General features: G+C 40.5%; 1 protein-coding gene across 1 annotated transcript; it reads left to right on the plus strand.

Annotated features, from left to right (window-relative positions):
• The first annotated feature begins 1 nt into the window (after position 1).
• On the plus strand, positions 2 to 12,633 carry BCCIP (BRCA2 and CDKN1A interacting protein). Its single transcript, XM_082222936.1, has 7 exons — positions 2 to 190; positions 1,865 to 1,939; positions 3,093 to 3,173; positions 5,100 to 5,189; positions 8,850 to 9,037; positions 10,533 to 10,707; positions 12,242 to 12,633. Exons 1-7 carry the CDS (start codon positions 41 to 43, stop codon positions 12,410 to 12,412), a joined length of 930 nt encoding a protein of 309 aa, XP_082079062.1. The 5' UTR covers positions 2 to 40; the 3' UTR covers positions 12,413 to 12,633.
• The last annotated feature ends 9 nt before the right edge of the window (positions 12,634 to 12,642 follow it).

Here is a 12,642-nt window from a genome sequence, read left to right on the forward strand (position 1 = left end):
GGGCGCAGGCGCACAAAGGAGGGGGGGAGAGCTCGGCAGCATGGCCTCTCGGGCTAAGCGGAGGCGAGCGGCAGGGCCGCCTGAGTGCCGGGAGGAGGAAGGCGGCGGCGACACGGAGGACGACTCCTCGGAGGAGCCGGGCAGCGAGGAAGACAGTGACGACGACGACGAGGAGGAAGAGCTTAACCAGGTAAAAGAGCGGCCGGGGTTCGTTCCTCTTCCGGCGCCGTGGCTTTGGGAGCAGCTTCTGCCGCCGCGAAGGCCCCTCTGTGCATCAGGGTCGTCGGTTGGGACCCATGGCGTCGGCGGTGTTTCTGCCATGCGTCTCTCGCAACGGTCCCCACCTCCAGGAGTGGGGGTGGGGTGGGGGGGCGTGGGGGGAGACGACCACCGGCGACCCTCCGACCTGTCTGTGGGGCTCTTTATAGCCCCCACCTGCCTCGTCCGTCGAGGGGGGTGGAAACCAAAGGTTCCTCGTCCCTGTTGTAGAGGCAAGGGGGGCTGCATGGGAGGGGAGGGCTCAGTGCTGTGTTTTTTTAAGGGCCAGGGCTCATCCTAAGACCATATGAAGTAACTTCAGAGAGAGAGTGATTGATTGATTGATTGATTGATTGGCGGTTCTCTGAGTATGTGCTAGGTTCCCAGCTGAAAGTGCAGGTCAGCTTTTGCCACTAAGAGTGCAAGAATAGGTTGGTGTTAAAGCAGCTTTTGTCCAGTTGACAGACGATGACGATTACTATTTTTTTTTATTCGCCACTTTTTCCGTGGATGGGACTCCAGGCAGCCTCCAGATAAAAACAAGAACCACTAAAAGCATAGGAAAAAAGCAATGATATGCTATATGCCTGTATAAAATCTGTTTAAATTATTTCAATAAGAACAGCACAGCACCACCAGCCCCTTAATGAAAAGCAGTCAGTTCTGAAAAGCCTGTTGGGACAAGAAACATAAGATTGCTTCGGGGCATATTAACACCAGCACAAAGTCTTAAGTAGGCTTAGCAGGTCACTCTTGAGAGTAGTGCAACTAAGCACACTGACACGCTATTTCTTTCATGGGACAGCAGAAGTAGGGGGATCTGCTTCAGGGGCTGTCTCTGAGTGCCTGCCAGTAAGATTGGTTAGGTTACCTTAAAAAACAGACAGGATCTTCTCCATGGTGGCCTCCAAACTGGAACTCTGTTCCAGTTGACATATGCCTTGTCGCTTTATTACATACATTTAAGTTGGCCGTGAAAAACTTTTCAATGCTGAATTTAACTGAGTCCATAGATACCTATATGTTCAGAGGAGCATGCTAAATGTAAATTACAGTGGTACCTCTAGTTATAAACTTAATTCGTTCCAGAGGTCTGTTCTTAACCTGAAACTGTTCTTAACTAGAGGCGTGCTTTTGCTCATGGGGCCTTTTGCTGCCACTGCGTCGCCGGCACATGATTTCCATTCTCATCCTGGGGCAAAGTTCTCAACTTGAGGTAACTCTTCCAGGTTAGCGGAGTTTGTAACCTGAAGCGTTTGTAACCTGAGGCGTTTATAACTCGAGGTACCACTGTATACACATTTCTAGTGTTACTTTGTGAGGATGTAGCCTTAAAAATGGCTTTAAAAATAAATAAATGAGACAGTTCGTTTCACAAGGAGAGCGGATGTTACTGATCATTGTCCACCCTCCCCAGGCCTCATTTAGAGTAATGTAATAGATACTACAGATTGCCACTTGTACACGGTAAGCATCTGTATCAGGTAAATCTTTAGTACTTCTAAGATTGGATGTTTCCAGTTACCCCCGCCACCCTCTTAACTTTTTTTGAGGACAATATTTCATTGCAAACACCTGTGTGATTGTCTTTTGTGCTTATTTACAGGAAGTAAATATTGAATTTGAAGCTCATTCAATATCTGATAATGATAAGAATGGAATAAAAAAATTACTGCAACAGGTATGTATGTTTCATCTGGTGACATTTGTAGCTTTTTATGTGAAAATGTAATGAAGAGAAAGAGCACAAATGCCATGAAGAAATGATAATGCGAATTAGTATAACTGTGACTTGAGTTCAAGAGTCCCTAAACTATTGCAGAACTTACATAGGTTGTTCTGTTGCATTCCGAAGCATCTTCACACTCTAATCATTTGCAGTATCTATATCCCAGTTTTACAATATTTCAGGGTCAAACTGAACATTTATCTTAAAAGCATGTTTGAATTCTGGGGGATGCTGAAGGAGGGGGTTAACTCTTTTCTCCCACACTGCTCTATTTACCCTTGAAGCTGCTCTGCTTGTTTGTGAGCAGGTGGAAGTGGTTCAGATCAGGGACCCTGCTATTGCATTCAGTAAAGAAAAAGACATGGAGAATCCCAAGCGCGGGGTTCAAAAATGGCTTGAACATGCACTCCATTGTGTCTCAAGACAGACAGATGCTAACAAGTTTGAACCTCACTGTATAGCTGGAAAATTCATTTTTTTCTGATTCCTAAATTGATTTCAACCCCACGCACTTCAGAACTGAAGATCATGCCACAATTCAGATACAATAAATTCATATGACAGCAGGGCTAGTCTTCTCTAACCTGGTGTCCTCTGGATGCTTTGGAATAAAGTTCTCATAATCCCTGATCGTTGGCCATTGTGGCTCAGGTTGACTGGCGTTGTACCCTATAACGTGGAGAGCACAAGGTTACTGAAGGCTGGTATAAAAAGTTACATTGTGGCACTGAAAATATATGAACAGGAAAAGAATATGAATACGCTCACTGAGAAGAGGGGTTTACAACACAATCCTATTTGACTGCTCAGAAGTAAGTTCCATTGATTCAAATGGTACTTATTCCCAGATAAATGTGTGTAGGATCGGATGCCTAAATAGGGTGAACCTAAATGAATTGTACTAAAATCAATTTGTTTTGGTTCTAGAATGCTAGCCTAATGTTAGTTTTCATGGAAATTCAGTCTATGGCTGTTTCTAGCCTTCAGGGATAGAACACTAAAAGTTGTGGCTGGCAAATCTGAGTCCACAAAGCAATATGAATCTTAATAAGTGATCCAGAAAGTGTTTTCCTAGTAAAACTCTGCACCACTCTTTCTCTTCCAGCTGTTTCTAAAGGCTCCTGTTAGTACAGCTGATCTGACTGATATATTGATACAACAAAATCACATTGGGAGTGTTATTAAGGTAAGAGATCTAAACCCATCTTAATTTATGACATTTTATGGAATAAATCTGTTGATGGTTAACAAGATATATTGATCCTTGGTTAATACAACATTTGGGGCTGAAACATACATGCTTCATTCAGGGGGCATCTGTCTACAGCACACATGGTCCAGGAGTAAATAATGCATATCAACAATAATTTAAGCAAGCAACAAAATCACTTTCTGCTTCCTGCTATGGTAGCAGTACTTTTGATCCAGCACTAGGATCATGATACAGTGGTACCTCTGGTTACGTCCTTAATTCGTTCCAGAGGTCTGTTCTTAACCTGAAACTGTTCTTAACCTGAAACACCACTTTAGCTAATGGGGCCTCCCGCTGCTGTTGTGCCGCCGCCGCACAATTTCTGTTCTCATCCTGAAGCAAAGTCCTTAACCTGAGGTACTATTTCTGGGTTAGCGGAGTCTGTAACCTGAAGCGTATGTAACCTGAAGCGTATATAACCCGAGGTACCACTGTAGTTGATAAACAAAAGTAAGGGATAAAAACACATATCTCTAGGGGGCAAAAATCTACTTTGCATCTTTTCCCTAATTATACCTACCCGTCCTCATCCTGTATAAGTTGCAGTAGACCACAAACAGCATCTAATCTTGGCAAAATAAAAACAAAAGAATTTGAATGCAGGGCATTAAATAAAGAGAAATTATTCTTGCACTTATATTTTTAATGGGCTACTGGTCATACCTCCACCATTGATGGGACCCAGAGCAGAGCCTACACTACAGATTGCGACCTCACTTTTAATACTGAAAATATGAACTTTTGGAAATACCTACTCTGGCCACACTTTGGGCATGGAGTAGTTGTTATTTGTTGTTGGTCATGCCCAATAAGTGCTCGCAACAGTCACAGAAAAATGCACTGCATATGTTACTTATAACACTGCCGGTTATGCTAGTTTCCATTGTCCCCTGGTAAACCGTCACCAAAAAAACAAAACAAAACCATTGGCCAGAAGTTGTGGCACAACGGTCTACAATACTGCTGCCAAGTCTCTGAAACATTCCTAAAATCAATGGACTTAGATTGGGACATTTCACGTTGGGAACTGACTTGCCATCAGTTTTTACTCTCAGCGACCTTCGGTTTATGTTTCTGCGTCCACTTATTTTGAGAAGGTAGCCCACTGCTCTGCTTGTCTGCTTGTGCTACCATATGGTCATGCAGAGGGATGGAATACAGAATAGCTGGAATGTCAGTGATCAGCTGGGAAATTCTAGCAAGATTCTGGTATGATTGGAAGTCTTTGATCTTTGATAGTTAAAGAATCTAGATTCAGTTTTATCATTTCAGATAGACATTTATCTAGCTGCTGGAACTATGGAGCAAATAGGTCACAGTGTTGAGGTGGATATACAGTGGTGCCCCGCAAGACGAATGCCTCACAAGACGAAAAACTCGCTAGACGAAAGAGTTTTCCGTTTTTTGAGTCGTTCCGCAAGACGAATTTCCCTATGGGCTTGCTTCGCAAGACGAAACGTCTTGCGAGTTCTTGCGAGTTTGTTTCCTTTTTCTTAAAGCCGCTAAGCCGTTAATAGCCGCTAAGCCGCTAATAGCTGTGCTTCGCAAGACAAAAAAAAGCAAGACTAAGAGACTCGCGGAACGGATTAATTTCGTCTTGCGAGGCACCACTGTAATGGCACAGTTCTAATAGAAAAGTTATTTATTAAAATTTGTTCTTTTAAAAACGTGCTACAAGGATGACATACAGCCCAATTCTATGTATGCCTACTCTGAAGTAAGCCACTTTGTGTTTAATAAGCTTTTTTTCTTATATATATTGACATTCTCTTCTTGACTGTTAGTATATGATGCTTGCAGAAAGACTTAATAGAGAACATGCATTCGGTTGTATTTTCTCCTTTGTTTTCTGTTTAATAGCAAGCAGAACTTTTAGAGGAAAGTGATGATGATGATGATCCTGATGAGGTTTTTGGCTTCATAAGCCTGCTGAACTTAACTGAAAGGAAGGTCAGTAATACCAATTTGTATTTAACTATGATGCTAATCTGACTGTCAACTAAATTTGAATATTTTGGCACCTCAGTGTTATCCATCCTTTTCCCTTTTTTATTTCATATAGTCATGTTTTCTTTCTGTCTGGCATCAGAATGAACACAATCAATACAAATAGAAACATCTGCTGGAAATGATTAAACATCACACCCTTTCCAAGAAAAGGGAGTGAAGGAAGCCTTCATTGAGAACATTTCTTGTTCAGTATAGTTGCACACAATTCATTGGGGTCAGCAATACCTCACAATATTAAGTACAAAAACCTACACAGGTGGGATGTGGGATCTAATTGTGGCCCAATTTTTAAACATAATTTGTAATTAGCATACATATAGCATAATTAAAACTGTTCCACAAGTATAACGGTCCAATACTCATAAGCTTTGAATTATCTGTAACAATAATATATCTCAGAACTTGAAACTATAGTACAATAGGCCTGCAACATACTTTGGGTTACGTTCCAGGCATTTGTGCACAAAGGTAAACTCCCGGAACAGCCCACACGGGACTAGCTTTACCTTACTGGGCTGTGGGAAGGTTGTTGAAGGCTTCTGGAAGCTTGTAGGAGGCATCCAGGAGATCTCATGGTAGCCTTACAGAGCCTTGCGCGATGTTTCCAAGGTCTGGTAAGCATGGTGGAGGGCTTTAAAACTCTTTCTTCACTAGAAAACCTGACATGGAAAGTGCCTTGTTTTGCTGGGCTCTAGGAACGTCATGCAAGATCTTATGGGCTCTTTACAAGATCTCGCAGGATCTTAAACAGCCCCTTTCAACTGCCCCCCCCAGCTCTACATTTATTTATTTATTTTCCCACTGCCCACACAAAACTGGAATTGCATAAGTAAATCATGTGTAAGTTGTGGGCCTGCTGTACATAATTCTCAAGCACCCTGTGCACAATCACCACATTTCACAGCTGCATGAATTGGATAGGTAAAATGGTTCAAATAAAACAAATAATTGCTGTAACTTTCTGTCATCATTTTGATTGCAGACATGACACATTTTTCCTTCTCTTGTTGCCAAGCAGTTCTGAGGCTGCTTTTCTTAAAGTTCCAGGCAAGGTAGCTCTGTGTATCAAAACTCAACTCAGGGTTTGATAAATTGTAGACTTGGGTCCTGGAGTGCTGGTGCCAGTATGGGTTGTTGAACTTAGGGTAGGCAATGTGTGCTAGACTGGAAAAACCACCATTGGCTACCATTTGATCATGCATTTGCATGTGGGCACAGATGTCAACAGTACCTTTGGTTTCATTTAATAAATCAATAAATAAATATAATGAACGATCTCAGGCAGGGAATTCTGGTCTGAGATTGTTGCACTATTATACATTGACAAAATAATAAGAATTTTCCTTTCTTCCTTTGATACATAATTTACAAGTGTCAGATCTTCTTGAAAAAACAAAAACACTGCTGTTGACCCTTTTGGATTCATGAGCCAGGAACTCTGGGGGAATTTAAGGCTTGTTTCTTTTTCTTCTATTTGTTGATAGGAGCCCGGGTTTTTTAGCTAATCTCCCAAGCAGCAACACAATAGTGAAATTATCGGTTGCTATATTCTATCTAGCAGGCTATAAATGTGTTAATTTTTCAACCACCACCTACCTATGTTTTGAGCTGCTGAGACAAAGCAGCCATAATTTTATGCCATATTTTGTGGGTTTGGATGGCATATATTGCCTTGTTGGATGTCTTCCTCTGAACAGCCCTAATTGTTCATTAATTGTAACATTCTTATACAGCACAAAGCAATGTGAGAGTGGCTTGATGAACATTTCACAGGTCGTGTGTAATGGGCAAGCGTCCTTCACATAAATACTTCAACATGAAAGCCCATCGCCACATCTTTTGATTCTTTTGAAGGAGGCCAGTGACATTGCGTCCTAGAAGTTTTGCAGCAACCCTCAACAATGCATTTTGCAAAGATCTTTCTGTAAACAGAGAAATGTGATCATCCAAAGCTTCTTAATTAAGAGTTGCCATTAAGTCTAGCCATCTGCTGAAGTGAAGGTGTACGTTGCTTGCAAAAATGTGCAGATGCAGTTGAGGTTGCATTGACCAAGTTAGTAAGTTTTGTATAAACAAAACAGGTTTATAAACAGGTTTTAAAACTTGTGGGGGTACTGTCAATGACCCCTAAAACCATTTGTAGTAATGTTAAGGAAAATGAGTAAATTTTTTGGTATGAAAATTATGGAAATGTTATTTCACCTTCTGTGCTCTCTTCCTGCATGAATGAAAAGAATGACGCAAGTCTAGGTGTCTGTTGAAATGGCAGGTGAAAACTTTTGGAGGGATCAGTCTGACGTGACACTTCATGTGTCTGACTGTGTGACTTTCTAGGTTATTTAAATATTGAAATGATAATATATATATTTTTAAAAAATAATTTATGCAACTTTAAGAATCCTTTGAAGGATGTTAATTTGCAGGGGTGTAAATATGTACCGTATTTTTCGCCCTATAGGACGCACTTTTTCCCCTCCAAAAATGAAGGGGAAATGTGTGTGTGTGTCCTATGGGGCGAATGCAGGCTTTCGCTGAAGCCTGGAGAGCGAGAGGGGTCGGTGCGCACTGACCCCTCTCGCTCTCCAGGCTTCGCAGACCTTTCCGCAAGCAGCGGGAGCGCTCCCGCTGCTTGCGGAGAGTTGCCTGCATGCTGAAGCCTGCGCGCGCTGAGATCAGCGCGTCCAGGCTTCGCGGACCTCTCCGCAAGCAGCGGGAGCCAGCGCTGGGGGGAAAATAATTTTTTCCCCTTTATTTCCCCCCCAAAAAACTAGGTGTGCCTTATGGGACGGTGCGTCCTATAGGGCGAAAAATACGGTATATTAATCTAACGAAGTGGAACATATGCAAAGTGAAAAGAATAAAAGTGCAAAATTGACAAAAAAAATCCCAGTGGTTGACTTTAATTTGGCTTTGCAATAATACCTGCATGAGCCATTACACTGTTTTAGAACATCACCAATGGTGCTATCAGGCAATAGCAAACTAAGTCATACTTGGAATAGATTCACTGAAATAAATGGATTTAACATTGGATATCACCTAATATCTGTTCAGTCTCTTTCTGGATGAGTGCAGTCATACTTAAGAGCTGTGGAAATAATTGTTTAATTGAAGATTATTTCTGTAAGGAAAGATCATCTTGGTACTAGAATGGTGTTACTCAATAAACATTTAAAAACTCAGTAGGATCCAGTTGTAGTTTCCTGTTGTTTGTATTGCTTGAACAAAATTATAACCCAATGTTTTAATGCATTGATTTATCACTTTCATTTGCTTTATTAGGCCATTTATGCTGAGTACTTCATATAATTTTATAAAGTATTCTTTTAGTCATGTGACTGGCTCTGTGGCCCTAAGCAAGAGTGGAATGCTAATGCTTGGTTACCGTTTTTGTCATCCTTTCCGAATTAAAACTCCCCTACATGCATTTGTTTGAGCGTTGATTAAATAATCTAAAAAGAAATTCCTACAAATCATTAAAAGTCACAGCAAGAAATTTCCCAGAGTCCTGTAAAACAATGCCCAGAAGCTCTCTTTTCAAGTTGCCTTATGTAAATAATTATTCTGTAATGCAAAGAAAATCTATCCTTTGATTCCTAGGGTACCGAATGTGCTGAACAAATTAAAGAGCTGGTTTTAAGCCAGTGTGAGAAGAACTGTGAACAGAGTATGGTTGAACAGCTGGATAAGCTCCTAAGTGACACCACCAAGCCTGTGGGCTTCCTACTAAGTGAAAGATTCATTAATGTACCTCCCCAGATCGCTCTGCCCATGCACCAGCAACTGCAGTAAGAGCTTTTCCAAAACCATTTTTGAACAGAATTTTTTTTTTTTTATCCTCGGATGACCTCTGAAATCTTATTTAAATGGAAATGTGTAGAGTGGGGGGAAAAAGGTCCCCCGAGAAGCAGAAACCAACATTTTTAGTATTGATCTCTTAAAGTGGCCTTTGGTGCAAACATTCAATATTTCACATATTGTGTATAGGTGAGTTTTACTCATATGTGAAAGCACTTTGTAAGGGATGAAAAAAGCCACTTAGAATTACTCTGCAATATATTGGATCCAGACAAATGTGTTCTGTGAATTGTTTTGAGAGTTGTGCTGTTGCTTGGAGAACACTCACTAAAAACAGCTACATTCTAACCATTTATCTTTTATTATAGTGGCTTCTATTCCTGGCAGATTGGTTACAGAAATTTGTTTAAATTTCTGAACTTTTGACTAAACACTGGATATTTATTTTAAGAATTAAGGCTGATAAGTGAGATGCATAACCAGAGATCAGTAAGCAGTTTTAGCAAAGCTAATGCCAAGAATTCAGAGAAGACTCTTTAGTTGTTTGAAACGATTTTAAATAGTTCTGGCAGTAGAATAATTTGCGCTTTCCCCCTGGTTTCATGACCTTGTTTGTTTTGTTGTTACATCAGTTTCCTGATTCAGACATCACAGAACACTGGATTTAAGGAATATTAAATATTCATAAAAACTGGGAGCAAGGAGTGTAGAACAGACATATTCCTGGTCCAGTAAGCTATGGTTTATAGAACTGGAAGTGCCCACAGCTTTGGTTCGTGTAGGAGAGCTTCACCACAGTTTGGGCCATATACTAAATTAAACCTTGCTTAGTAGAGTTGTTGCAAACCTCTCTCCAGGCGTTTGTGGTCTAGCTAAGCCAGAATTTGACTTAGCATGTTGGGTGAACTAGGCCAGTTTTTTGCCCAGTAACCACCAGCTTTTCTTCTGGAACATTGGGTAATCTTCCTTAATGCCCTTACATGTAAAAAGAGAGTGGAACAGAAATATTTAATTTCACAATTATTCCCCTAAGCAGATTATGAATTCTCCTGGGGGACCATAGGTCTGCAGGGCTCATGAAGGAAAAGTCTTCAGTTTCAACGAAGCAGCTTTTTTGCTGTGGAGTGAGATGAAGAGAGGCAGTGGGAAGAAGAGGAAGGAGAAAAAGATGCATAATCCTAAAGTTTCTTTTTATATTCTAACAACAGCAGGAGCATTTGTTGCTCAGAATGTTTTCACTCACCTCTTAAGGGATGGTGGAACAGTGTGTTTATGCACACTTCTGAGGATTGTGTTGGCACATGAGAAAGCACTGTTGTGGCAAAGCAGGCATCTTTATTTGAGGGTTGGGCTGAAAATATGTGACTCTCTTGAGTGAGGTCTGGACACAATAGAAATGTTTTCCAATTGATCTTTCCTGCAGTTGTGCATAGGTTTGACTGAAGCATGAATAATTTTTTGGTGTAAATATGTGTTTATTTATAGGAAAGAACTAATTGAAGCTCAAAAAACAAACAAACCTTGTGGAAAATGCTACTTCTATCTTCTAATTAGCAAAACTTTTACTAATAAGAAGAGTAATATCAGAAAAAAGGGAAGCAGCAGCCGCCAGAAAGAAGAACTGATGTTTTCAAATGCTGAGGAAGAATTCTTTTATGAGGTGAGACTTCGTTGTTGTTGCTCAACTTTTTTGGTGTATTTTGATGTATACCGGGGAACCAAAAAGATTTGAGGCTGTTTTTCTTTCTAGCGTGTAGCAGCTATTGAACGTGGTCAAGGCAAATTGTTCAGCATAGATAATGGCCACAGTGGTGGAAAGGGGGCAGGGAAAACGAAGACGAAAGATCTCCATTGTTCTTGCACCCCAGTTCATGCATCTTGATTCAATGGAGTCAGCTCCAGGTTCAATTGCCACTACTACTACAGCAGCAGCTTTGCTCGGAATGGCCTGCATTGAAGCTGTCCTTGGGGCTGAATGGGGAATGAATTTGGTTTTGCCAACCCTAGTCACGAGAGCTTGTGTCTGGCTAGTAGAAGTATAGCTTGGGTGCTGCAATCTGCTGTCAGGGATATTTCTGTGTGCAGATCTTGTCTGTGTTGATTTGAGGGGTGGCAGCTAGTGGGCTTTTTTTTTTTTTTAATGCTTCCCTGCCCCATCCTCTCCCTACCCTTTTAAACTTCCTCATTATTTGCATGCAGTGTCCCACTTGACTTAATACAGGGAGTAGTGTTTTTCATTAATTGCCTGGTGATCTGCCAGATTTCAGATAATATACTTTTAGCCCCGGAAGCACTTGTAGACACATTCAGTAGTTCAATCTATTGTTTATATAAAGATACTCTTTTTCTCCCCAGGCATATCCCAGATTAGCCTAGCCTAGCACTGCAGTTATATTCAAGCAGACCAGACATAATAAGTTCATGGCCATATTGTACATTGCTGTAAACTGCTTTGAGCGTGATGTAAATGGAAAGGCAGTCTATACATAAAAGATAAAGAGAATTGCAATGCCTGATTTTTTAAAAAAAAATAATTAGTCCTGCTTGTAGAGAGATTTGAAGATGCAGTTTTCTTTGTATGTTCCAGTTTTCAGGGGTTGCCACCATATCTGTACATTTATATATTGATTTCTCATGTTTTTAAACTTCTCATGACATTGTATCAGTCCTTGCCACAATACTTTCTGAAAACTAAAATGTGGTTTAGAACACTTTAAAATTGACATCATGAATAGATAATATAATTTACATACATCCTATTTACTTGCATGATCAGGTAGGCATACCACGTGCTTTTAAAACAGAATATGGGAATTATCTGAAAAATAAAGAGTTGTCCAAGGCTACATCTTAACATGATGCTATTTTCCCTTGGTTCAGCCTACTGGTTCATTATATGTTTCCAGAGTCTCCTTTAGGGTGTGCAGTGACCTTTTTCAGCATTTGTCTCTGCATACTATGTAGAAGCATTCAAGCAAGTCTAAATTTGGTATGCAAGTTTATGAAACATTGCACACCAAGTTCCATAACAGGACATTGAATCTTCGGTTACCACTGTGTCTTATTAAAATGACTTTACCTGGCCTTCCTTTGTAGACAGTCTAAGTTATATAAGTATTCTTAATTCTTTTTTAAAAGGAAGCAGAAATACGGCAATTCAGATGCTTTTAACGAGTTTGCTTATTTTGTTTTAGAAATCGCTTCTGAAGTTCAGTTACTCAGTAGAAGAGGAAAGCGACTCATGTTTGGGAGGCAGATGGTCTTTTGAAGATGTACCCATGAAACCTTTACGAACTGTGATGGTAATCCCTGCTGACAGGATGAATGCCATCATGGATAAACTCAAAGAATATCTTTCTGTCTGAACCATTCTCTGAGCTAACGGTTTTGTGAAGTCACCCTGTAAAAGTTATTCGACTTTACAGTGGTGTCTAGAAATTTTCCATACCAATTCTGCATTATTTCAGGATCTCCTTTATATTCTCATAAAGTACATCACCTACTCAACTTGTTCTTATTGGCAGAGAATTGCCATTTTGAAACATCCGTGATTACAAGTGCAATAAAAAATCCCTCAAAACAGTAATCATTTAAT

The sequence above is a fragment of the Podarcis vaucheri genome, assembly GCF_965113315.1.
Source record: "Podarcis vaucheri genome assembly, chromosome: 5".
NCBI classification, from domain to species: domain Eukaryota; kingdom Metazoa; phylum Chordata; class Lepidosauria; order Squamata; family Lacertidae; genus Podarcis; species Podarcis vaucheri.

Bases quoted from the DNA above. Each gene is read 5' to 3' on its own strand.
- BCCIP (XM_082222936.1), top strand. From the start codon at position 41: ATGGCCTCTCGGGCTAAGCGGAGGCGAGCGGCAGGGCCGCCTGAGTGC. The intron at 5,190-8,849 runs GTCAGTAATACC...TTTGATTCCTAG, and splicing joins TGAACTTAACTGAAAGGAAG to GGTACCGAATGTGCTGAACA. The intron at 10,708-12,241 runs GTGAGACTTCGT...ATTTTGTTTTAG, and splicing joins AGGAAGAATTCTTTTATGAG to AAATCGCTTCTGAAGTTCAG.